This window comes from Oryx dammah, unplaced genomic scaffold (assembly GCF_014754425.2).
Source record: "Oryx dammah isolate SB20612 unplaced genomic scaffold, SCBI_Odam_1.1 HiC_scaffold_1, whole genome shotgun sequence".
Lineage (NCBI taxonomy): Eukaryota > Metazoa > Chordata > Mammalia > Artiodactyla > Bovidae > Oryx > Oryx dammah.
In genome coordinates, this window is record NW_024070185.1 from 69029002 (window position 1) to 69051986 (window position 22985).

The 22985-nt window shown below is 50.1% G+C and overlaps 1 protein-coding gene across 1 annotated transcript; it reads left to right on the forward strand.

Annotated features, from left to right (window-relative positions):
• Positions 1 to 14564: 14564 nt before the first annotated feature.
• On the forward strand, positions 14565 to 22886 carry R3HCC1 (R3H domain and coiled-coil containing 1). Its single transcript, XM_040260946.1, has 8 exons — positions 14565 to 14735; positions 15025 to 15152; positions 15564 to 15701; positions 17184 to 17790; positions 18631 to 18803; positions 19918 to 19988; positions 21504 to 21599; positions 22571 to 22886. The coding sequence occupies exons 1-8, from the start codon at positions 14565 to 14567 to the stop codon at positions 22705 to 22707; spliced, it is 1521 nt and encodes a 506-aa protein (XP_040116880.1). The 3' UTR covers positions 22708 to 22886.
• The last annotated feature ends 99 nt before the right edge of the window (positions 22887 to 22985 follow it).

Sequence of the window (22985 nt, forward strand, 5' to 3'; positions counted from 1 at the left end):
CAGTTCTCACCTTGTTTGTGAGCGCTCAGTCGCTCAGTCGTGTCTGACTCTTTTGCGACCCCATGGACTGTAGCCCGCCAGGCACCTCTGTCCATGAGAGTCCCCCCCAGGCAAGAATCCCGGAGTGGGTTGTCATTTCCACCTTAGCCACTAACTAGTAGCTTTGGAAACCAGCCTCTCCCTTCTTAGCTGTAAAGAGGAGCAGACGTGACTCTGGAAATTCTGATTCTCTTAAGGTCCCTCTGGGTGGCCTGCTTCTCCCTTCTCTTGAATCTTTGCTGTCTTGTGACGGGCACTGGGGAAGTGCCACAGAAATACCTGCAAAAGTGGCTGGGGAGTCCCTAGCCCCTGCCAGCTGGGGACATCGATGTATGTGAAGGGTGTTGGGTGGGGGTGTGTTGCTGGGAGCAAAGGTTGGGGGGGTGCAGCCTCAGAACCTTCTGGGCCTCCCAAAAGCAGCTCTTGGCCAGTGACCTGTGGCTGGGTGGGCTCTGAGGTTGGTCACCCAGTCGTGGGAGGGCCCAGGAAGAGTGAAGCTTATGTGATAATAACTGTTGCCTGACGGGTGGAGAGAGCATCCAAGGTTGAGCAGACCCCCAGAAAGAGATCAGGATGTTCTGGTTCAATCTGCTGGAAAGTCATCAAGGCCATCAGAAAAGAGCCATTTAGAAGGATGTGGCCACTGGCAGAGCTGCTGATGCAAAAGGAATCCAAACGCAACTTGGCCTTGGGGTTGATGGGGGAGTTTGGCAACCCTCTTTTCTTTTGAAGTATTTTACTGTTTTCTCTACCAGTGTCTCATTTTGACTCAAGTTGCAGCTACTCTTTGGGAGAAATGGGGTTCCTTTTATCCTCCTACATTCCAATACCCAAGGATGAGAGTCTGAAGGAGCCTTAGCAATTGGAGCCAAAACCATGTTTTCATAGACAAGGACACGGAAGCTTAGGCGACTGGCCCAAAGCATAGAGTTCACGGGGGAATTCAGGGCTGCTAACTTCCAGGCTATTCTCTGTGTTACACTAGGCTCTTCCTAAGGCCAGCTGTCCAAACCACATCACTCCAAAGTACTTTCCGTGGTTGGTGTTGGGTACATGGGTGGTTGGTGGTCAGTTGTGTCCGTGCTTTGAGCTGGCAGATCAGCTTCCTCTGGCTGTCAGCGCTGTGATTACACAGACTTCTGCAGGTAGAAAACCACCTCCTAACTGGCTGACCAGTTTCCAATTTTGAGGAAAACCGAGAACAGTCTTCACATGGTTCCTTTGCTGATAGGCACTATAACTTGAATCTTTTTTTATTTGTTATTTTGTAGCAGGCACATCAACGGTGCAGAAAATTTGCAGCTCTGGGCTGCACACCAGTTCCTGAAGGAGCCAGACTCAGGGCCCTCATGAGATAACCAGTGGGTGATTAGATGACATGAACCATTCCCCCAAGGGACCCCCAAAGCATGTCGTGAACTCCTGCTGCTTACTGTTTAGTCACTCAGTCGTATCCAACTCTTTTGTGACCCTATGGTCTGTAGCCCGCCAGGCTCCTCTGTCCATGGGATTTTCTAGGCAAGAATGCTGGAGTGGGTTGCCATTTCCTCTTCCAAGGGATCTTCCCAAGCCAGGGATGGAACCTTCCTATGACTCCTGCACTGGCAGGCAGATTCTTTACCACCTCATACTGCAGCATGATCACACCTCAGCTAGTAGATTCCCATTGCTCTGCATGTGTGATGAATGTTGGCTGGCTTACTGGGTGATCACATGATAGGCTAGCCTGGAATAATAGAAACATATTTAGATTATACATGTTGGAAGAGACTTCAGGCGTGTAAAATATCGTGCTGTAGTTCTAAACCCAGTAAAGTTAAAAATGAACAAATACAGGTTTTTGTGCCTGTGATATATGAACGAACACAGCAGTGGAGGAAAGAAGAAATTTTAATTTTATTTATTTATTGATGGCTGTGCTGGGTCTTCACTGCTGCATGTGAGTTTTCTCTAGCTGCAGCGATCGGGGGCTACTCTGTAGTTGCAGTGAGCGGGCTTCTCACTGTGTTGGTTCTCTTATTGCAGAGCACACGCTCTTAAGCAAAGTCTCTGTAGTTGTGGCACGTGAGCTTAGTTGCTCCATAGCATGTGGGATTTTCCTGGACAAGGGATCGAACCTATGTCCCTGCATTGGCAGATTGATTCTTAACCACTGGACCACCCAGAGAGTCCAAGAAGAAAGTTTTAGACTGGGTCCCTGCTTTCCAGGAACTTAAAGTCAGAGGAAGTGTGTCTTAGTTTAGGCTGCTATAACAAACCACAGATTGAGTGACTACACACAGTAGCAATTTATTTCTTATAGTTCTGGAGTCTGGAAGTTGGATATCAGAGTACCAGCATGGTCTAGTTCTGGTGAGGGTCATCTCTCTTCTGGGTTGCAAGTGGGCCCTTCTCACATCCTCTTACAAAGAGGACAAGGGCAATCAATGTCTGGCATCTCCTTATAAAGGTATTAATCCCATTCATGAGGACTCCACACTTAGGGCCTGATTACAGCTCCCAAAAGCCTTACCTCCTAATGCCATTCATTACATTGGGGGTTAGGATTTCAACATCTGAACTTTGGGGAGACACAAATGTTCAGCCTATGGTAAAGGGTAATTCCAAGATATTAGCACAATGAAGGATTAGTACAGCACTAGGCATCTGCAGGGCAGTGGGTGGCTGGGTCAGCAAGAAAATCCCCAATCTTGGACTCTGGCTCCTACTATAATGCAATCACAGTACTTTCTTCTCTGTTCTAATCCCAACAAGGGGAAGAGTTGTGATTCTGATCACCCTACCAGATTTATGAAGTGCACATACATGACATGCTGTTTCTTGTAAATTGCAGTTTTTCTGCAAGTTTTCTATGAAGAATTCTCTTTGATTATAGGAGAGGATTGGAAAAGAAACTTCCAGAAACCAGAACCGAATTTGCTTTTGTTTACCAGGAGAACCAGAGCTTCTGGGAGTGGGGCCCTTTCTAGAATGGACCCAAATTTCAGCTGTCTTTACCAATTTCCAGGATTAGAAGCGAGCTGTAGGCCTCGTCCTGGTCACTAATGAGAGGATGACGGGCGAAGAGGTGAGCTTGCGTGGCATCCTGTTCTAATGCTCTCTCACTGACTCTGCCTGAGGGTTCTCTGCCGTCAGGCTTCCCCAGACCCCTCCCTCGCCCCAAAGGACCTCTTCTGGTCCTCCCGAGTCCAGCGAGGGGCCGTGGTGGGAAGAGGTAATCTTTCTAGATGAAAAAAAAGGCTTTAAAGTCGGGGTCCTTGTTCAGAGTCGCGCTTGTCCAGTCTCAACTCGGTTGGCTACTATTGAGGCTTGGAAGGGGCTGGGACTTGGGGAGATGGGGATGGGGCACGGAGGGGCGGGGACTGGGAGGGGGACTCTGAGAGGGATCACAGAGGGACAGGAACTCGGGGAGGCGGCACGGACGGGTGGGGACTCGGGGAGGGGGCGGGGACTCGGGGAGGGGAGGGGGCGGGGAGGGGCGGGGACTCGGGGAGGGGGCGGGGACTCGGGGAGGGGGCGCGGGGTGGCGGGGACTCGGGGAGGGGGCGGGGACTCGGAGAGAGGGTGCGGAGGGGCGGGGACTCGGGGAGGGGGCGCGGAGGAGACGCGACTGCGCGCAGTTAGACCTCAGAGCAGCTCCAGCGCCTCTGGCACTTCTGGGACTCAGGAGGGAAGGAGCTCAGCTCGGGTCCCCGGGCCTCCAGGGAAGAAGGTGAGAGCGACTCCTGCGCCTTGCGCTCCGGGGGAAGTGGGCGGGTGGCTGCCGGGCCTCAGGGCTCTGGAGCGGGGCGGGCGTCTTTACCAACGCTGGATGCCAGGCGCGGGGAATCGTCCATCAGGAGTCTCCGGAGTCGGATGCAGGGTGTAGGGTCCCGGGGGAAGGCGACCGAGGAGAACGGAAAGTCCAATAAGATTGGATCCCTGGTCGGGTCCCTGCCTGTCCCAGATATCGCTTCCCTCTCCCGCCGTTTCTTGTGCCAGCATCTTTGGTGCTCCCACATTGTTCCCCGGCGCAGACTCTGGGCCCTTACTCACTGTTTGCCGCGGGTACTGGCGCCTACCGCCCTCCACGTTGGGAGGAGACCGGGAGTCACGCACCATGACTTCCCCGCTCCCTTCACCGTGTAAATTCAGGGGTGCCCTGTGCTTTTCGCTGTGCAGGGACCTTTTCCCAAGGCAGGATTCTGCCTGGGGCACCTCTTCTGCGCGGGGAGAAGGAGCCCGCAGGAAGCCAGGCGGGGTCGGGGAAGGACCTGGCTGATTTTAGGGAGGGGGCTGGTGCATCTCAGAGGATGAGATGGCTGGCTGGCATCGCTGAAGCAGTGGACAAGAACTTGGCAAACTTCGGGAGATGGCGAGGGACAGGGAGGCCTGGCGTGTTGCAGTCCATGGGGTCACAAAGTGTCGGACACGATTGAGAGACTGAACACACACTGGTTCCTCCATCCTGACCTCACGGCCTGACTCTTGTCCCTCATCTCGGCCCTGCGGAAACCTCTAGACCTCCTAGCCAGGAGGCCTTCATGGAGGTACCAGAGGTGACCAATGCCCTGGTCCAGGGGGCAGGGGCAGGGGTGCGGCAGGCCCGCTCTGCGGCGCTGGCATTGGTGCAGAGCTCCTCTGACTCCTCACCTGTACGCTGCCGCGAACCATCGTGGTGTGTGCTGGCATCTTGCACTTGTGCCACCTCCGTGCACTCCAGGGTCGCCAGTGTCCTCCATTTCTCCTGGTGGCTCTGCTGGTGACGCCTTGGAAAGTGGCAACAGGGCAGCCGGCAGCTAGCCCTTTGGGGACTTATGTGACATCTCAGTGGCCTTTGGCATCATGTGCGTCCACCTTGTCCTCCTCCACCTTGTACTTGGGCCTCAGCAGGTCAGCCCCTTCCACTACCAGCAGCATGGGGCCACCCAGAGTTGTTCTGGTGGCCACTGTGGTGACCTGGCTGTCTTCAGTTTTCCTGTCCTTTATCCCTCTCTGACATCAGGCAAATGGGGCAGGTGGCACAGGACAGAGTCCAGCCCAGCAGTGCAGAGCTCCCTATCTGGGTTCAAAGATGCACCACTCAGCCTTAGCTGCATCTCTGCAGTGGCCTGCCTGATGGTGGTTGTAGTGGTTGCGATGATGGTGGTGATGGAGAAAGGATGATGAGGAGAGTGAATGTAAAGGTGGAACCCTGTCAGGCTAGGCATGATAGTCAGAACTTTAGAGGGAATCAACCTCAGAGACCAGAGTTCCAGGATGAGGCTTAGAAGGGGAGTCACTTTCATAAGATCACCCTGTTTGTGAGGGACAGAGAAGAAACCAGGAATCTAGTGCCATGATTCATATTCCCGTTGGGAGTCATTTGGACTAAAGGCAGCCCCAGCGTCCCAAGGTCTATCCCTGGTCAGTGGCACCCTGTCCACATAGGTAGGGGCTGCAGAAACCAATCTCGAAGCCTACTTGGTTAAGCTGTAATTTTTTTTTTTTTTTTTTTTTTTTGGTTTGTCCACACTATGCAGCACACAAGATCTTAGTTCCCTGATCACAGACCAGGGATGGAACCCATGCCTTCTGCATTGGGAGCAGAGTCGTAATCACTGGACTGCCAGGGAAGTCCCAAGCTATTATTTTTAACTTGTTTGTTGGCATATAATTTAGTTGGCAGATTAACCAGCTTGTCTTCTGGGGGACTTGTGGAAATGAGTCAATAGCAGGTAAGTTTTGAGGTGGTGAGATAAGAGGACCATAGCACATGCGGATGCTAAGGCAGTAGGCTTGGAGTGGGTGCTGGTGGGCTTAGGGGACCTGAGAGGTGGGTGGAAGTCACATTTTGGAGACATGCTCTGCATAGGAAGTAACTCCTTAATGCTAAGTGGGGAGTAGGCTGAGGGCCCTCAGAGCCAGGCTGTGTGTGGACAGCAGGGGCCCTAGCTCAGCCAGGACCCAAGGTCACTAGGTTAACATTGTAACATTCTTCCTCTCCTTCATAGGGTGGAGGTTGAACAAGCAGGATGGAGTAGCCTTTTCTGATTTTTGGTCTACAGATTGTAACTGGGTGGTAGAGAGATGTCACCATCTAAGGTTGGCAGCTGGATTTGTGATTCTGCGGCCCTGGCCCCTGTTCTGTGGCTAGAGGAGATCGGGAGAAACTGTGATCTGGTTCTTTTAGAACTAGAGCACCCAGAATGCCTCACCTATATGCAGGGAGCCCCATCTCTACCCCTCTTATATCATGCTAGGTGTTTTACATGGGTTATCTCATTATGGATTAATTCATCATTGATTAACTCAGTGAGGCCAGCACTCTTAGCCCCATTTCACAGATGAAGAAGCTAAGATGGCAATAATACTGCAGTGGGTTGCCATGCCCTCCTCAAGGGATCTTCCTGACCCAGGGATCTTCCTGACCCAAGGGATCTTCCTGATCAAACCGGTATCTCCTGCACCTCCTACATTGCAGGGGGATTCTTTACCACTGAGCCACCAGAGAAGCATTGGCCTAGTACAGAGTAAGCCAATTCAACATGTGTTTGCTCTCAGACTCATAAGGGCCTTGTTGCTCTCCAGACTGGTCATCCAGGGACCCTCTGAGTTCATTATGGAACCCTCTTCTCTTGCCAGTGGGTGACTGTGTGGCACGTTCTAACAGACGGGTAAAGTGGAGTTTGCATTTTGTTTTATTTTTTTATTATTATTATTTTTTTGCATTTTGTTTTAGATAGTGTCTGAATGTGGATGAACCATCACATGCTTTTCTATACCTCTCTGAGTCTGTGCCCTCTGCAGTGTGCTACTGAGAGACATTAGATTAAAAATAAACATTAAGATCCTCATAGTCAAATATTGACAAATAATGTAAAGACATTTTAAAGGATTAAGCAAATAAGAGTCTAAATTTTCATTAGAAATTCTTCATTTCACCCAGTTCTCTTAGGACAGATCATCTATAGTCTATTGCAAATTCACTTCTAAGTGTTGGCTAGGCTAGATCATGTGAGGGTCATTTAAAAAAAAATTATACATTTTTCCTGTTTTCTTTATATATATACACATATATATTTTTTGGCTGCACCACACAGTATATGGGATCTTCGTTCCTGACCAGGGATCCAACGCACATCCCCTACACTGGAAGCACGAAGTCTTAACTGTTGGAAATCAGGGAAGTCTCTTTTCCTGTCTTTTCCCCCCTTTTTTTTATTCTTCATATCTTTGTTAGGGCAAAAGAGATGCAGTTTTTCTTTTGGTACCTTTTTGGTTCAGTTCAGTCGCTCAGTTGTGTCTGACTCTTTGCAACCCCATGGACTGCAGCATGCCAGGCTTCCTTGTCCATCACCAACTCCTGGACCTTGCTCAAACTCATGTCCATCGAGTTGGTGATGCCATCCAACCATCTCATCCTCCATCTCATCCTCTGTCGTTCCTTTCTCCTCCTACCTTCAGTCTTTCCCAGCATCAGGGTCTTTTCAGTGAGTCAGTTCTTCTCATCAGGTGGCCAAAATATTGGTACCATTTACCTCTTGATGAAGGAAATGGCACCCCACTCCAGTATTCTTGCCTGGAGAATTCCAGGGACAGAGGAGCCTGGTGGGAGTCTGACATGACTGAGCGACTTCACTTTCACTTTCACCTCTTGTTCTGCATTTGTATTTTATGTTGGCCCCTTCATGGATCACAGCCTTGTCATGGCAAACAGGCTTGTGTAACTCAGTGAAGCTAACAACAACTTTGGATAAAGTTTTTATATCATTCTTATTTATTATTATTATGATTTGAAACCTATAGATTATCTTTCTAGCCTTTCAATGGTTACCTTCAAATTTTTAGCATATAGATTTAACTATATATTTTTCTAACAAATTATAAAATTCTTCCTTATCTCTCTTTTCACTTTCAAGAATTTAAAGATATTCTAGCTGTGCATTGAACATCACCCCCTGCCTGTCATCTTATTGTTGGCTTTAGTTTGGCTTGAAAAAAATTAATGTTTTATTATGGAAAATGTCCACCACACACAATAAGAAGAAGAATAGTGTACACATTGCCAGTTTCAATAATGATCAGCATTTTGCCAATCTTGTCTCACTTATAATTCCTCACTTCTCCCCCACCCCAATGTATTTTAAAACAAATCTGAGGCATCATACCATTTTATTCATGAACACTTTAGTATGAAGAAACATATTAAAAAGCATAACTTCAGCAGCAAAAAACACACTGGAAAAGTAAGAACAATCCTTCATATCATCTAGTACCCAACCTGTCTTCCAATTTCTCTGACTTTATCAAACATGTCCAATAGTTATTTGGTTTATTTGAATCTGGATGTATAAAGGCCAATCTCTTGAATTTGGTTGGCGTGTCTTTTCTTACCTATAGTAGTTTTTTTTTTTTTTTTCATGTTTTAGAGTTGGACACTATTTAGTGACTAAAAAACAACAATTTATAATGTAATTGTCCTAAATATTTTTCTCTACGTACATTTAGAACATATTGGAATATGCTTCAACTATCAAACATAGTGCAGAAGATACAAGGAAGAAAAGTCTATCGTGTTACTTACATGCTTGCTTACTGTTCTTTCTTCCTTCCTGGTGTTCCAGAATTCTTCCTTTCATTGTTACCTTTCTGGGCAGAGAACTTCTTTTAGCCATTTTTTCAGGCTAGGTCTCCTGGCAGCAAATTCTCTTAATCTTCCTTCATCTAAGAGTGTGCTGATATCTTCTTTATTCCTGAAATAGGTTTTCACTAGATATATGACTCTAGACTCACTGTTTTTTTTTTTTTTTTCAGCATTTGAAAAAATATCTTCTTTTTGTTTTCTGGTTTCTGGCAAGAAATCCACCATCATTCAAATAATTTTCTCCCTTAGGTAAGATAAGATTATTTTTCTGGCTGATTTTATAAAGTCCTTTGTTTTAAGTTTTCAGATATTTAATAATGATGTGTCTTGGCTTGGATTTCTGTGGTTTTGTTCTGTTTTTTACTGTTTGAATCTGTTGGTTTATGTCTCTTTTCAAACCTGGGAAGTTTTCAGTTATCATTTCTCCAAGTGCTTTTTCAGCCTTACCCTTTCTCCTATGTTTCTGGGACTCTGATGGCGTAAGTGTTAAATCTTCTTCCTGTAGTCCCCAGTCCCTTGGTCTCTGTTCATTTTTGTGTCCAGTCTATTTTCTCTCATGTTGTTCACGTTACGTCTGTTGTCTTATCTTCTAGTTCACAGAGTCTCTCCTTTTCTTCTATTCTGCTACTGAGCTTTTTCTTTTGGTTACTGTAGCTTTCAATTCTAAACTTTCCTTTTGGTTCTTCTTTATATCTTCTGTGTCTTTGCTGAGACTTTTTTTTTTTCCCATTTTTTTCAAGTGTGTTCATAGTTGCTTGTTGAAGTATTTCTATCATGGTTGCTCCAAAATCTCAGATAGTTTAACATTTCTGACATCTCAATGCAAATTTGAGTCTATTGACTGCCTTTTTTTCATTGAGTTTGAGATCTTCTTAATTCTTGGTATCACAAATTATTTTTTAATTGAATCCTGGGCATCTTGGGTGTTACGAGATTCTGAATCTTTTTTTTTTTAATATCTCTTAACTAATTAATTTTTGGCTGTGCTAGATCTTTGTTGCTGCACCTGGGCTTTATCTAGTTGCACTGAGTCGGGGCTACTAGTCCTCACTGGGATTGTATGGGCTTCTCATTGCAGTGGCTTCTCCTGTTGCAGAGCGTGGGCTCTAGGTGCGAGCACCTCAGTGGTTGTGGCGCACGGGCTCAGTGGTTGTGGCACACAGGTTTAGTTGCCCTGCCACATGTAGAATGTTCCCCAACCAGGGGTTACACCTGTGTCCCCTGCATTGGCAGATAGATTCTTAACCACTGAACCATCAAGGAAGTCCCCTGGATCTTTTTAGCTTCTGCTTTACCTTTCTTTGCCAGCACTCCAGAATGGGGATGGAGGGGCATTGCATTGTTACTGTTACTGCCAGGTGAGGGTTAAAGTGCAGGTCTCCCATTTAGCCTCCTTTGATACTAAGATATATGGTCCTCATCACTGATGGGTGAAGATCTGGCTTCCCACAAGGCCCCCATGGATGCTTTCCTGGCTGGAATGGGTAGATGTGCTGCTGTTTCCCGCACGGCCTCCGCTGACACCACGGGGGGTGCGGTTTCCTCTTGATCTCTGGGTGGCAGTGAAAGTGCTCTGACAGTACTCCAGTGGGGAGAGTGTCTTTTTACTGCTGGGTGGGGGTGGAGGTCATGTTCTCTGGTCGGCTGTACTGACACTGCAGGCGGGGCCCAGGGCTCCTTACTGCCTGAAGGGCATGAAAGTCCCAGCTCCTTACCTGACCTTCTTTCACATCATCTTGGTGGCAAGGTTGTGACACTTCGTTACAACCTGGTGAGAGTGACAGTCTGGGCTCCAACATGGCCTTAGCTGGTTTGAGTGGGAGTGGTGTTTGGCTGAAGTTGAGAAATTATTATCTCAGAGTGCTCTGTCTGGCTGGCCTGCACATTTGGCTAGAGAGAAAACACCCCCTTCGTTAAGGTGAGTTTTGTTGTTTTTGTGTGTCTGTTTTGTTCTGTGTCCATTGGTACTTCCGGGTTGTTGGCTTCTTCAAGCTCCAAGTCTAAAAATTTGAGGCATAAAGAAAACCCAGCTCTTTGTTGTTCCTTGGAACCAGAGACCCATAGCTGGTCTTCTTTCTTTTCTCCACCTTTTACGTTTGTTTTATATATAATGTCTGGGGATTTTAATTATATTTAGTGCAAGGAATTGGCAAAGTGTGTTTACTCCATTTTCCTGGAAGTCCTAATTTTCTTCTTACATACATCAAATGGATGTTCCAGCAGGCTATGTATGAAGCCAAACATTCTTATGTATGCTGTGTCTAAACAACTCTTGTTGATCTTTAAATGTTGTGACTCCATTTCTCTTTAATATTATAATACTGTTTACTAACTTAGTCAAATGCTCTAATATCTGCCCACTGAAAAATTTTAAGTTTCACCACCTAATGTATTAGGTTCTCTGATACACATGTTAAAACTATGTAGACAATACAAAGACTTTCAATAGCAAACATTAACTGGATATTCTTAAATTTCATCTTAAGCATGGAGAGAACAGTTAGTTCGCTCATGCAAGCTGAGGTTAATACTGTCTCAGTTTGCTTAGAGTAAGGAGATGGGAAATTGGGACATAGATTCCAGTGCTGCAGGTGACCCCTGTGGCAAGGGAAGGGGAGCTGGATTATAATTTAGGGTCACTATGGTAGTAGGGAACTCTAGATTCATCCCTTCAGATGGGGCTGCTTGCAACCCCATGTCATCTGCATGCAATCCTTTCATCATCTTTCAATCATACCTCTTGTTTCAGGTAAAACTCTACAGTACACACCTAACATGCTTCTCTGGTTGATTGGATTCATCTAGTTTATTTAATGCCTGACTTCTGTGTCTGGTTATTGACCACAGCATCAATTCTAATGACATTCTAAAGATGGAAACTCTTAACCAGGTGATGTTCTGGAACATGGATGTCACAGGCTAGATCTGGATTAGAGCAAGTTCCAACTCTGCCTGTGGTAGCTGGTTCCTTGGCTAAACCTCAGGTTGAAAGTGAAAATGTTAGTTGCTCAGTCATGTCTGACTCTGTGACTCCATAGACTATAGCCCACCAAGGTCCTCTCTCCATGGAATTTTCCAGGCAAGAATACTAGAGTAGGTTGCCATTCCCTTCTCCAGTGTATCTTCCTGACCCAGGGATCGAACCCAGGTCTCCTGCATTGCAGGCAGATTCTTTACCATCTGAGCCACCAGGTTATTCCTCTGAACAATCTCCAACTGAATGGGCCACTGTGAAGATTCAGTTTATGCCATTTTTAGGGCAAACTTTGTGTAAATAGTAGTTATCTTCATTTTCACAAGCCTTTGTGTCACAGATTTATTTTCAGCTTTGTTGACTCCATTTTTTGTTGCCTCTGTGATGAACATGATTGCCTCTTTTATATCTTTCCATGCCTCTGACAGTTCACACTCCTGACATTCTGTTGGTTTTTCCATCGTGACATGAAAATCAGACTTTCTTTGATTTCCTTGAGAACATCAGTAGTTACTAACTGAAATGTCTTCTCTTTTTTTTTTCAAGAGAACTTTCCCATATACTGTTATCCTCTTTTTTCTATGATGCTTTTTTAGCTTTTTGTTTTTGCTGTAGAAAATTTGCATACCCTGCTGCTTTTTGTTCTGTTTGTCTCTGACTGGGGACCATTCAGTGCCCATCTGGTATTTGTCCCCCAGTCCTGTGGGTAGATGCACTTTGATTCCCTTCCCCATTTATCTTGGCATCTTTTGGTAACCTCCACCTGCAAGTGGAGGCCTTTGTGCTACTTCTTTTTTTTCTTTCCAGCTTCCAACTTATCTGAAGAGTGTGTAGTGAAAATTGCATTCATGGGCAGCCTCCTCTGAGAGCCTTGTTTGAGTCTCTCTGAATGTGTTGAAATCCTCTGTCACGGACCAGCTCTAAAGAGGTAGGGGTATAGCCTGTATCTTGGGGTTTTGGTTGGTTCCTTCATTGTGGGGGAGAGATGGCCACTTTATTGAGAAGGTTAGTCATTTTCTTTCTTTCTTTTTTTTTTTCATTTTTGGCTGTACTGGGTCTTTGTTGCTGCGTGGGTGTTTCTCTAGTTGCGGAGAGTGGTGCTACTCTCTAGTTATAGCATCAAGACAAAAGCAAGTGCAAAGAGAACTCAAGGAGGTGAGTCATGGGCTTCTTATTCAGGAGCACGGGCTCTAGAGCACAGGCTCAGTAGCTGTGGTGCACAGGCATGGTTGCTCCATGCATGGTATGTGGGATCTTCCAGGGTCAGGGATAGAACCCATGTCTCTGGCATTAGCAGGCGGATTCTTTACCACTGAGCCAACAGGGAACGCTGAGCCTTTGTTTTCTAAGTTAGCATGCATATTCCTTCTGGGTCATGTGTGCAAAATGGGCATGCCTCCCAGCCTCACACATCCTATCATGGAAGCCTGGTCGGATAAATGGCACCGTTGTGTGGCCCCTCAGTGTTCTCTCAGGCCGGTCTAATTCCACTTCAGTTAAGCCAGTGTGGAGTGTGGGTGGGGCTGGTGGAATCAGAGTCCAAATGGGTGTCCCTGTTCTTCTTGCTGTATTTTTGCCCTCCACCCCCCAGGGACTGGATGCCCCTCCAGGCCTGAGACTGGGGCAGGGGCAGGCCTTCAGAATCTCCTCTTAACAACCAGGCCCCCAAAGGATACTCATGACTCACTTCCCTGAGTTCTCTTTGCACTTGGTGTTGTCTTTATTTTATATCCTTTTTATTCTTTAAAAAAAATTTTATTTATTTTTAGTTACACTGGGTCTTCATTGCTCTGCGCAGGGTTTTCTCTAATTGTGTCAAGTGGGGCTACTGTTTGTTATGGTCTGAGGGCTTCTCGTTGCAGTGACTTGTCTTATTGCCAAGCACAGGTTCTAGGGCACACGTTTGAGAGTTGTGGCCCACTGGCTTAGCTGCCCCAAGGCATGTGAATCTTCCTGGACCAGAGATCAAAACGGTATCCCCTGCATTGGCAGGCAAATTCTTAACCACTGGACAACCAGGGAAGTCTCGATTCTTTTTATTCTTGAAAAACTATCTGGAAAGATAGTTTTTGTAAATATAATATATCCCAATAGTTTTTGTAAATGTAATATATAAAAAGATAATCCCACCATCTGTTAAAAGAAATACTCTGGGAAAAACTGCAAGAGAGCAAAATGCATCTTTGTTTTTCTTCATTGTCCTGTTCCCAACTTCTCCCAGCCAGCCTTTTAAGGGTCAGCCTCCTTGTGACCTTTCTTGTATCCTATTGCAGGGCCTACTCAGACTGTCCCACCCCTGTACTAAAACCTGGATTTTTAATAACTCAGGGCCCTGCTTGTTTCAGGATGATCAAAGGCTTACATTTTAGCACCTTCCAGGGAAGAGGATGATTTCAGCCCTGGTCTCCTTGATTATAATAAGCCCATCTCATGGCTGTCTGATGACATGAATTTCAAGCCCTATTTAAGGCGAGTGCTGGAGTTACTTTTAGATGTAGCAAGTTCTGCAAATCACCATTCTAGTGGTTACCCAGCCCTGTTATGTACAGGCTAGTATACCTTGTCAGGGACGCTGTGCTGTGAGTTGGACCTCTTTGCAGCTTCCATCGATAAGGGCCAAAGGGCGATGAAATTCTTCGTGTCCAAAAACTTCCTATGTATCCCTCTTTGACGTCCCTAGGGAGGGGATCAATGAACTGTAAAACCTGGTGGTATCCCCATGACCTAGCATGTAGGAGCCACTCCAAACGATTTCCCGAATTTAATTGATCCTAGGAGACAGTGTAGGGTTTCCCAGGTGACTCAGCGGTAAAGAATCCGCCTGCCAATGCAGGAGACTCAGGACACACGGTTCGATCCCTGGGTGGGGAATATCCCTGCTCAGGTGACCTGTGGTCTCAGGGGCAAAAAGAATCAAGAAAGAACGCGCCTTTGCCATTGGGGGTGATGCCTCCCCCGGGCCGCGCGGTGGCGCTGCAGCTCCGCGAGGCCCGGGTGGTTCCGGGGCTCCGGGGCGCGCAGGCTTCTGGGGACCCAAGAGCTGCGGGGGCGACGTGCGGGGCGGCCGCGGAGAGTGCGGCGGGCGGACCTCGGGGCAGGTCGCTCCGATCGCTCACAGTCAGCCTGTGCTCCTCCCTGGCCTCTCGCTCCCGGGCCGGGAAGGATCGATCGCGCCCGCGGATCGAGCCCGAGGCAGCAGGGCGCGGACCTGGGGACGGCGAGAGCGACCGCATAGGGGGCCGGGTGACCCCTCCCTGCCCCACCACGGCCCTGCCGGGGGCCCTGGGCACGACCCTTACCCTCCTCGGAGCCCGGCCCGTCTCCGATCGGAGGAGAGACCGCGTCCTCGGTCGTAGAAGGGCCCGGGTTCTGTGCTCTGATCGCGGCGGTGTCGGTTGCCCCGCAGGCTCTCCCACCTGTCACCCTGGCCCTTCTCTGCTTGGACGGCGTCTTCCTCTCCACAGCCGAGAATGACTTCGTGCAGCGCATCCGGGAGGAACTGGACCGCTTCCTGCTGCAGAAGCAGCTGTCAAAGTAAGCCGTTGTGAGGGTGGTGCTCGCTCTGCCGCTGAAAGAGCAGTGTTCGCCCCTAGCCTCCTTGCCCCTTTTTGTCCAATGGTGCATCTAAAGTAACTAGGCTTGCAACTCGCTCTGATCTTGGCCTTTAGGTCTAATAATCTGCTGTCAGGCCTCTCCCCGCTGCATCTTTCCTGGGTGACACCAAGCATTGCCTGAGATGGAACAGCCCATCCCTGAAAGGAGGATGGGGCCAAGTAGTTCCCCGTCATACCCTCTACGGGCAGGTCCACTGCAGTCAGCCTGGGACCCCGGGGGGCAGAACGAGCCTAGGTTCAAGCCACCGTTAAACCAGGAGTGGACTCCGAGGGGGTCAGGCCTGGGGGCTGCTCCTGGAGCTCCTGCTCTGCTCTCCCCATCCCTCCCCAGGGTCCTCCTCTTTCCCCCACTCTCCAGTCGGCTCCGGTACCTGATCCACAGGACAGCAGAGAATTTTGACCTTTTGAGCAGCTTCTCTGTTGGAGAGGGCTGGAGGAGGAGGACAGTCATCTGTCACCTGGACATCAGGTGTGTATCCTGCCACCTGGGAGGCCCCTCGTTGGTTCCTCCCTGGGGGTGGTCTGGTGAGCTGGTCAGCCTCTGGGAGGGAATCAGGGCTGGGTGACCCCCCTCTCTCCCCAGCCTCAGTTGCTTAGAGTCAGTGCTGCCTTCTGCTCAGCAGGGGAGTAGAGGTGCATTGTTGATGGAGTTACTTTAGCAAATTCAGCTTATGCACGTTGGGCCAAAAGAGAGAGGGCTGTTTAAACAGTGGGGATGTCCACCCAGCATTGCTCTCAGGGAGCTTGGGCCCTGCAGAGGCCATGGAACGTGAAAGCTCATCTAGCAATTTGCTCACCTGTCTCCATGTACATCTGGAAGGATCTTATCATAATGTCTATAATCCTAGCCTTTAAAGTTACATACTTTTCTCTTTTTTTGATCTGTTTTAAACTTTTTGTTTTGTGTTGGGTTGCAGCCAATTAACAATATTGTGACAGTTTCAGGTGAACAGCAAAGGGACTCAACCACACATATACATGCATCCATTCTCCCCTAAACTCCTCTCCCATCTAGGCTAACACATAACATTGAGCAGAGTGGTGCGTGCTATACAGTAGGTCCTTGTTGGTTATCCATTTAAAATATAGCAGTGTGTACATGTCCATTCCAAGCTTCCTAACTATCCCGTCCACTCATCCCATTGTGTGTGTGTGTGTGTATCTGTGCTAAGTCCCTTCAGTCATGTCAGACTCTGTGACCCCGTCCCATTATCAGCCATTCAAAAGAATGAAATAATGCCATTTGCAGCAACATAGATGGGCCTAGAGATTGTCATCCACATTACTGCAAATGGCGTTGCTTCATTGTTTTGAATGGCTGATAATGGGACGGGGTCACAAAGAGTGGGACATGATCTGTCTGCAATACAGGAGAATTGGGTTCGACCCTTGAGTCGGGAGGATCCCCTGGAGTAGGAAACGGCAACCCCCTCCAGTATTCTTGCCTGGAAAATCTCATGGACAGAGGAGCCTGGTGGGCCACAGTCCATGGGGCCGCAAAGAGTCAGTCACAGTTGAGCTGCTAACACACACACAGATTGTCCTACAGAGTGAAGTAAGGCAGAGAAGGAGAAATGTCATATGATAGCCCTTATATGTGGAATCTAAAAAGAAATGATACAAATGAACTTACTTACAAAACAGACTCACAGACTTAAAGTTACATACTTTTCTAATAACATAGTTTCTGAATGCTAGTTACCGCACCCTGTAGCAAGTGGACTCAGCTGTCTCATAGTTGGTTATAACACTAGAGGAAGAGTTGACTGCTTTGTGCTTGTTCAGGGCATCCCCTCTGATGGCTCATTAAGTTGTTTTCCAGGGTCATTGTGGCTTTGGTTTTTGCCTGAGACTGACTCAAGAGCCTCAGGCCTGAATGGCAGATAACTCCAATAAACCATTCTCCTTGGGGCTCAAGCACCCCTCTCATCAGTGGCTGCTCCTACTCCAGGTTACCCAGTTCAGACGGATTCTCTGGCCCCTGCCGCCCTCCTGCCTCCCACCCTAGCAAGTACCGAGGTCCTCGGAAGCCTACCACAAGTCAGGGAGCGGCTGCTGGTCCTCAAGGGGTGAGGGCCGGCCGGTGGCATCGTGGACGCAAGCCGGACCAGGCCTTGTATGTGCCCCGGGTGCTGCGCCAGCAGGAAGAAGGAGCGCTGCCCGCTCCTGCAGAGCTCCAGGGAGATGCTCCAGCTGGCGGGCTCTCAGAAGAACCAGGAGATACTGGTGCTGGGAACCCCATTGCCGATCAGGAACTTCCCGTGTCGGTGACTCAGGCAACAGAGGACCAAAAAGGCCGTGGTCAAGGCTGTGAGAAAGAGTCACTGCCAGACCCATTGGCTGCTGAACCCTCAGGGCATGAGAGCCACGCAGGGACCGGAGACAGGTCGGAGTCAGCCGCACAGCTGGAGCCCGTGCTGCAGCTGGACTTGGAGGAGGGAAATGGGACTGAGCTGGAGAGGAGCCTGGCAGCAGAGGAGGAAGTAGAAGAGGAAGAGGTGGAAGAGGAGGGGCCAGGCAGCTGCCCCGAGGACGATTTCAGTGAATTGCTGCAGGAGGTGATGAGGCTCTTAAGCCCAGAAAAGGGAGGGTGGAAGTGAGGTGGGTGTAGTTGAGGGTGGATGGGGTGGAGGGTCAAGGTGTATGGGGGTGCAGGTGTTGAGTGATAGAGGTCCCTTAGGAGACCAGTACTCAGAGGGCAGGAGGCTCAGGATCTGGGGTCAGGGGTGTGGATTGGATCCCACCTCAACCAGGTTATTTGGCCTTCTAAGTTTCAGTTTCTTCCTCTGAAAAAAGAGCAGGTGCTAATACACACTTCCCAAGGGAACACAGTGCTTCAGAACGCACTACAGACACTGGTCATGAAAATTACTCTTCTGCCTGAAGCTTTGTCTTACAAATCTCTTGTCCTTGGAACTGTGTGTCTGTCCCTGAGCCTGGCTGTGGTGTCAGTTGGGAGGGCAGGCAGCCTGTATCGCTATTTTACAGATGAAGGACACCAGAAAGCCTTGCTCATCATCACTTTGTTAATGAGAGAACGAAAGATCCTGGGCCTGCCTAGCTCCGCCTCTTACTGACAGCAACTTGGGGCGGAATTACTTAATTCTTTGGCTTAGTTTACCCATCTGTAAAGTGGGCCTATGGAATAGAGTTTTGGGGATTTTGTGAAACACAAAGTGCGTTAGTGTCAGTCACCTAGCGGGGACTCCCCTAAAATATACTCCTCCATCTCGTGGCCCAGTCTGCCATACTGCTATCTTTCCCAGACTCCTGTCTAGGGTGCTCACCTCCCTGTCAATGCAGAAGCCTGTGGGACTCTCAACATGGGGTTTTGAGAGCACTCACTCAGAGTCTGGTGTATCCAAGCTCCCCTCACTAAAGGGTCTGATCTCTCCCAGATAACGAACAATCTGACCCAGAAGGAGATTCAGGTAGAGAAGATCCACGTGGACACATCATCCTTTGTAGACGAGCTGCCTGGAGAGAAGGATTTTGCACACGTTGTGGAGATCTATGACTTTGAGCCGGTGCTCAAGACTGAGGACCTGCTGGCTACCTTCTCTGAGTTCCAGTGAGTGCTGGAGAGGCTTTGGGGTGGGGATGGTGGGTGGGGAGAGTGCTTTCTTTCTGGAGAGGAGCTAGGACAGGGCTTTGTGTGGGGGACTCTTGCCTGCCCCTCCTTCAGTGCCTAGAAAGAAAGGCAGAAAGTAGGTGTGGTTGCTCTGGGAGCCACGCTCCCGGGCAATTCAGCTTGCTGGCCATGACTGTGCGGAGGAGGAAGACAGCTGAGTTTTCGGTTGTGGACAGCTTTTGGAGGCTCAAGACCTGGACCTGCTGGCACAGGCAGTGGACCTCCAGCCTGGCCCCCGGCACGCTCACATGCCAGCCACGACCCTGTGGGCCTGCTGCCTCCCCCTGCTTCACGGCCAGCCGCCCAGTTGGAGAGTGAACAGATGGAGGGCCACCTCCATAGAGGAGCTCTTTCCGGGATGAACGGGGCTTGAATAGCTCTGGGGCAGAGTCTGCTGGAGAGGGGAGAAAAAGTGAGAAAAAATGAAAAAAGACTTCTCCCGTATCCTCAGATTCCTTGGATCCAAATCCAGTCTTTTCTCCTTTCTTTTTTTTTCTCCATGCTTGTTTTCTTTCCTCCGGTCCCCTTCCTAGGGCTGGGCCAGACCAGGGCCATTGGAGGCTTCCTCATCCACAGAGGAGCCCCAGGCTCCAAGACTGCTTTGGTCTCCCACAGGCCCGAGACTCAGGAGTGCCTTCCCAAGTGGCAGGAAGAAAGTCAGGGCTGTTTCACTGACATGCTTGTCGTATCAAGTCCTGTCCTCAGCACGAAGCCCTTTGTCTCCAGCCTCAAACCCTCCGCCCTTGGCCTGGGGTGACCATGTCTGCAAGGGGCCCTCTTCACCCTTGGCCTTGTGCTCTACAAGCTTTGAGTCCTGACTTCCTCAGTTCTAGGAGCTGGGGGCCCACCAGATCTCAGAGGTGGGGCCCCTGCCTTTCTGAAGTTGTCGTATGGTCTTCAGGGCAGATCTGCCCCCAATGGTCATCTCCTTCCTAGAGGAGATGCACTTGTCTTGGGCGTGGAGTATTTGAGGACTGGGGAGGGGAGGGTCTTCCTGCAGCAGGAGGGGTTTTCCGCATTCACTCTCGCTGTCACTGTCTTGTCCCCGGCACAGAGAGAAGGGGTTCAAGATTCAGTGGGTGGACGACACGCATGCACTCGGCATCTTCCCCTGCCCAGCTTCAGGTAAGGCAGTGCATGGTGGCCCGGCTCCTCCTCTGACTGCTGTTGGGAAGGGAGGGAGCCTCGTTTCCTGGGGTGAGGATCCCCCAGATCAGGGTGCAGGCTGCCCTAAGCTGATGGACTGGCAGGGCGGCTCCCAGCCACCTAATCGGGAAGTCCAGAGGGGCGGAGTGGTCACTGGGCCAGGAAGCTCACACCTTTTCATCCTTGCTTCTTGAGTTCAGAGGTTTCAGATTTGGGTGACCTCCACATCCTAAATGAAAGCATGTGAAGGTGCCATTTTTACAGATCAGAAACGTTCAAATACTGGTGGGACTTTCCTGGTAGTCGAGTGGTTAAGACTCCAGGCTTTAATGCATAGGGCATGGGTTCAATCCCTGGTCAGGGAACTAAGATCCCATATGCCATGTGGCACAGCCAGGAAAAAAAAAAAAAAAGCATTAAAGTACTGGCAGGTTCTTATGGTTTGAGCAGATGTGTTCTCATTCCGTTTAGATTAGAGCTTCAGGAGATAGGTGAGATGACTCCATTTTACAGATGGGGAGACTAAGTTCCCTGATGTCAGTTTCCAATCAAGGTTATGAAGCCTCTCGTCAGTCATCAAGGCTGGGGAGGCCAGCTAGTCTCCTGGCTGTCATTCCGGTGCTGCTCTTCCCTCTAGCACTTTCCTGTACTGCCCCTGCCGCACCACTGCAGTTTGTGTATATTAATAGAGTCAGTCCCTGGCCCCCCTTGACTGGGCTTCTCACAACCACGGGCTCTGAACACAGAGTGGGGAGTGACCATGGCTGGTGTGGCCCAGTCTTCAGGAGAGCCTGAGCTTTTAGGGACGGGGGGGCGGTGTCCGGGCATCAAGAGGATTGGGGCCAGGTGGGGGCTTCAGCCCCAGAGAGGGAGCCACTGAAGGTGGGGGCTGGGGGAGGCCCTCCCGGTCCATGGAAGGGATTAGCATTGGGCTTGGCATGGCCATGGCTGCCTTCTGGGCTCTGCCAGGCTGGCCAGGAGCCAGGGGTAGGCCTGCTCAGCTTTCCCATGTCCTGGCCTCATCTGTATGGTGGTTTGGGTCTGAGGTCCCTCCCAGCTGTAAGTAGCCCGAGTGCCCCAAGGCCCAGCACAGCCTGAGGTAATGAGAGCATGCACCCTGGGAGGGTCTTGAGTCGGGGCAGGGTGGTGATGGTGGTGGTGATGATTGTTTTAAGTTCCCGGGCTTTGGAAGGCTCGGGCCTACCTCTGTTGATGTCAGAACCACAGGCTAACCATGTGGCTCCTGCCCCCCTCCGCCACCCCCCAGGGCAGGAGGCTAGAAGTTGGGGCATGGGCCCTCCATCTGAGAGCATGGCAGCCCTGTGCAGGCCTGCGAGCTCCAGGGGAGGGGCGAGCTAATGGGGCAGTCCTGTCCCTGAGGTTTGGATGGGTGTTAGAAGCGGCTGTCTGGGCTTTGGGGTGACAAGTGTGTTCCTGGGTCCTGAGGCCTCAGCAGGAAATGCGGATGGCTCCAGACCTGCTTTCTTTTCTTAGCTGCTGAGGCCCTGACCAGGGATTTCTCCACACTGAAGATCCGGCCCCTGACGCAGGGAGCCAGGCAGTCCAAGCTGAAGGCCCTGCAGAGGCCAAGTAAGGGAGCCGGTGGTCTGGGTGGGTGGGCGGCTCGAGTGTGGGTCTGCCCTCTGATTCACTTCCCTCTAAAGTTCTCTGCTTTCTGGCCCCTGGGCTGCAGTGACCCATGGGGTGGTCCTCGCCCACTCCAGGGGGCCTATCAGGAGAGCTGTCTGCCAGCTGCCCTGTCCCAGGCTTGCCCTCCATTCACACCTCTTGGGAGTCTGGTTTGGGGTGCAGAGGGGAAGGTTGGTCTTTGTGTCCAGCCAGGGAAGCCATGCTTTGCTGTAAGGTATACAGAGCTTGGGCTTTGGTGTGACCCTGGCACTGGCAGTCCCTTAAATTGGCCTTGAGCAAGTCACTGGATGTATGTGAGTCGGTCCCTTTCTCTGTGAGAAGCATTGGAGTGAATGAGAGAGCCTGGCGGACCTACCCCCGCAGTGGTGAGAGGCACACAGAAGGTGCCACGTAAATGATGGCTCCTCCCCTTTACTCTCCTCCTTCCAGGGAGCCACAAGGGTCTTTTAGGGGCCACTTTCCCATGGCTGCAGAGCAGTGGCTGGCTGGCAGAACTGGCCTAGAGAAGCCTGCTGAGGCCATCCACATTCTTGTGGATTACATGGTCTTTGTCTCAGACTTCTTAGGGACGATAAACATACTGTCTGTTGATCCAAGAGCTCCAGATGTCCCTTCGTGGTCTGCTTGCCCTCTCAAAGGGCCCCTGCAAGGGAGGGAGGTGGACAGGACTAACGCCACCCCCCGCCCCCAACAGAAGGAGAAACAGGGAGGGCGCAGAGAGGTGGCAGGGTAAGTCAGGACCCCACGTGGGGCCAGGAGCCCTCGGTGGCCACTCTCACCAGCATCAGGCCACAGAGGGGTGCCGCCGGGCCTCAGGGGTGGGCTCTAACTGCCTCCGAGGCTGCTGTGTTGCTGGGAGGAGAGGCCACAGCCTTGAATTCAAGTCCCACCCCATGGGGCTTTCCTTTCAGAGCTCCTGCATCTGGCGAAGGAGAGGCCACAGACAAATACAGCTGTGGCCCGGAGGCTGGTGGCCCGGGCCCTGGGGCTCCAGCACAGAAAGAAGGAGCGGCCTGCAGTGGCGCCTCCTGCCGTTCTGAGGCCCTGAGAGGCCCAGCCCGCCTGCGTCGAGCTCCCCAACCCAGCTCGGGCCCCAACACCACAAGCCTTTACACACACCGGAGCAGCCCTGAGCCATCCTTGGAGCATCGCTATGAGGCCTGGTGGGCTTTAGTTTGGTCTAGTTTCTGAAGCTGAGTAAAAAATAAAAATTAAAGAATTGTAACATCATTTCTTTAAAATGTAATGGTCTGCAGTGGACCACAAGGGGGCGCTGTTCGCCTCCCATTGGAGACCTAGGGCTGCTGAAGAAGCTGGTTGCTTTAG

Bases quoted from the DNA above. Each gene is read 5' to 3' on its own strand.
- R3HCC1 (XM_040260946.1), top strand. From the start codon at position 14,565: ATGCCTCCCCCGGGCCGCGCGGTGGCGCTGCAGCTCCGCGAGGCCCGG. The intron at 17,791-18,630 runs GTGATGAGGCTC...GATCTCTCCCAG, and splicing joins TCAGTGAATTGCTGCAGGAG to ATAACGAACAATCTGACCCA. The intron at 18,804-19,917 runs GTGAGTGCTGGA...TCCCCGGCACAG, and splicing joins GCTACCTTCTCTGAGTTCCA to AGAGAAGGGGTTCAAGATTC.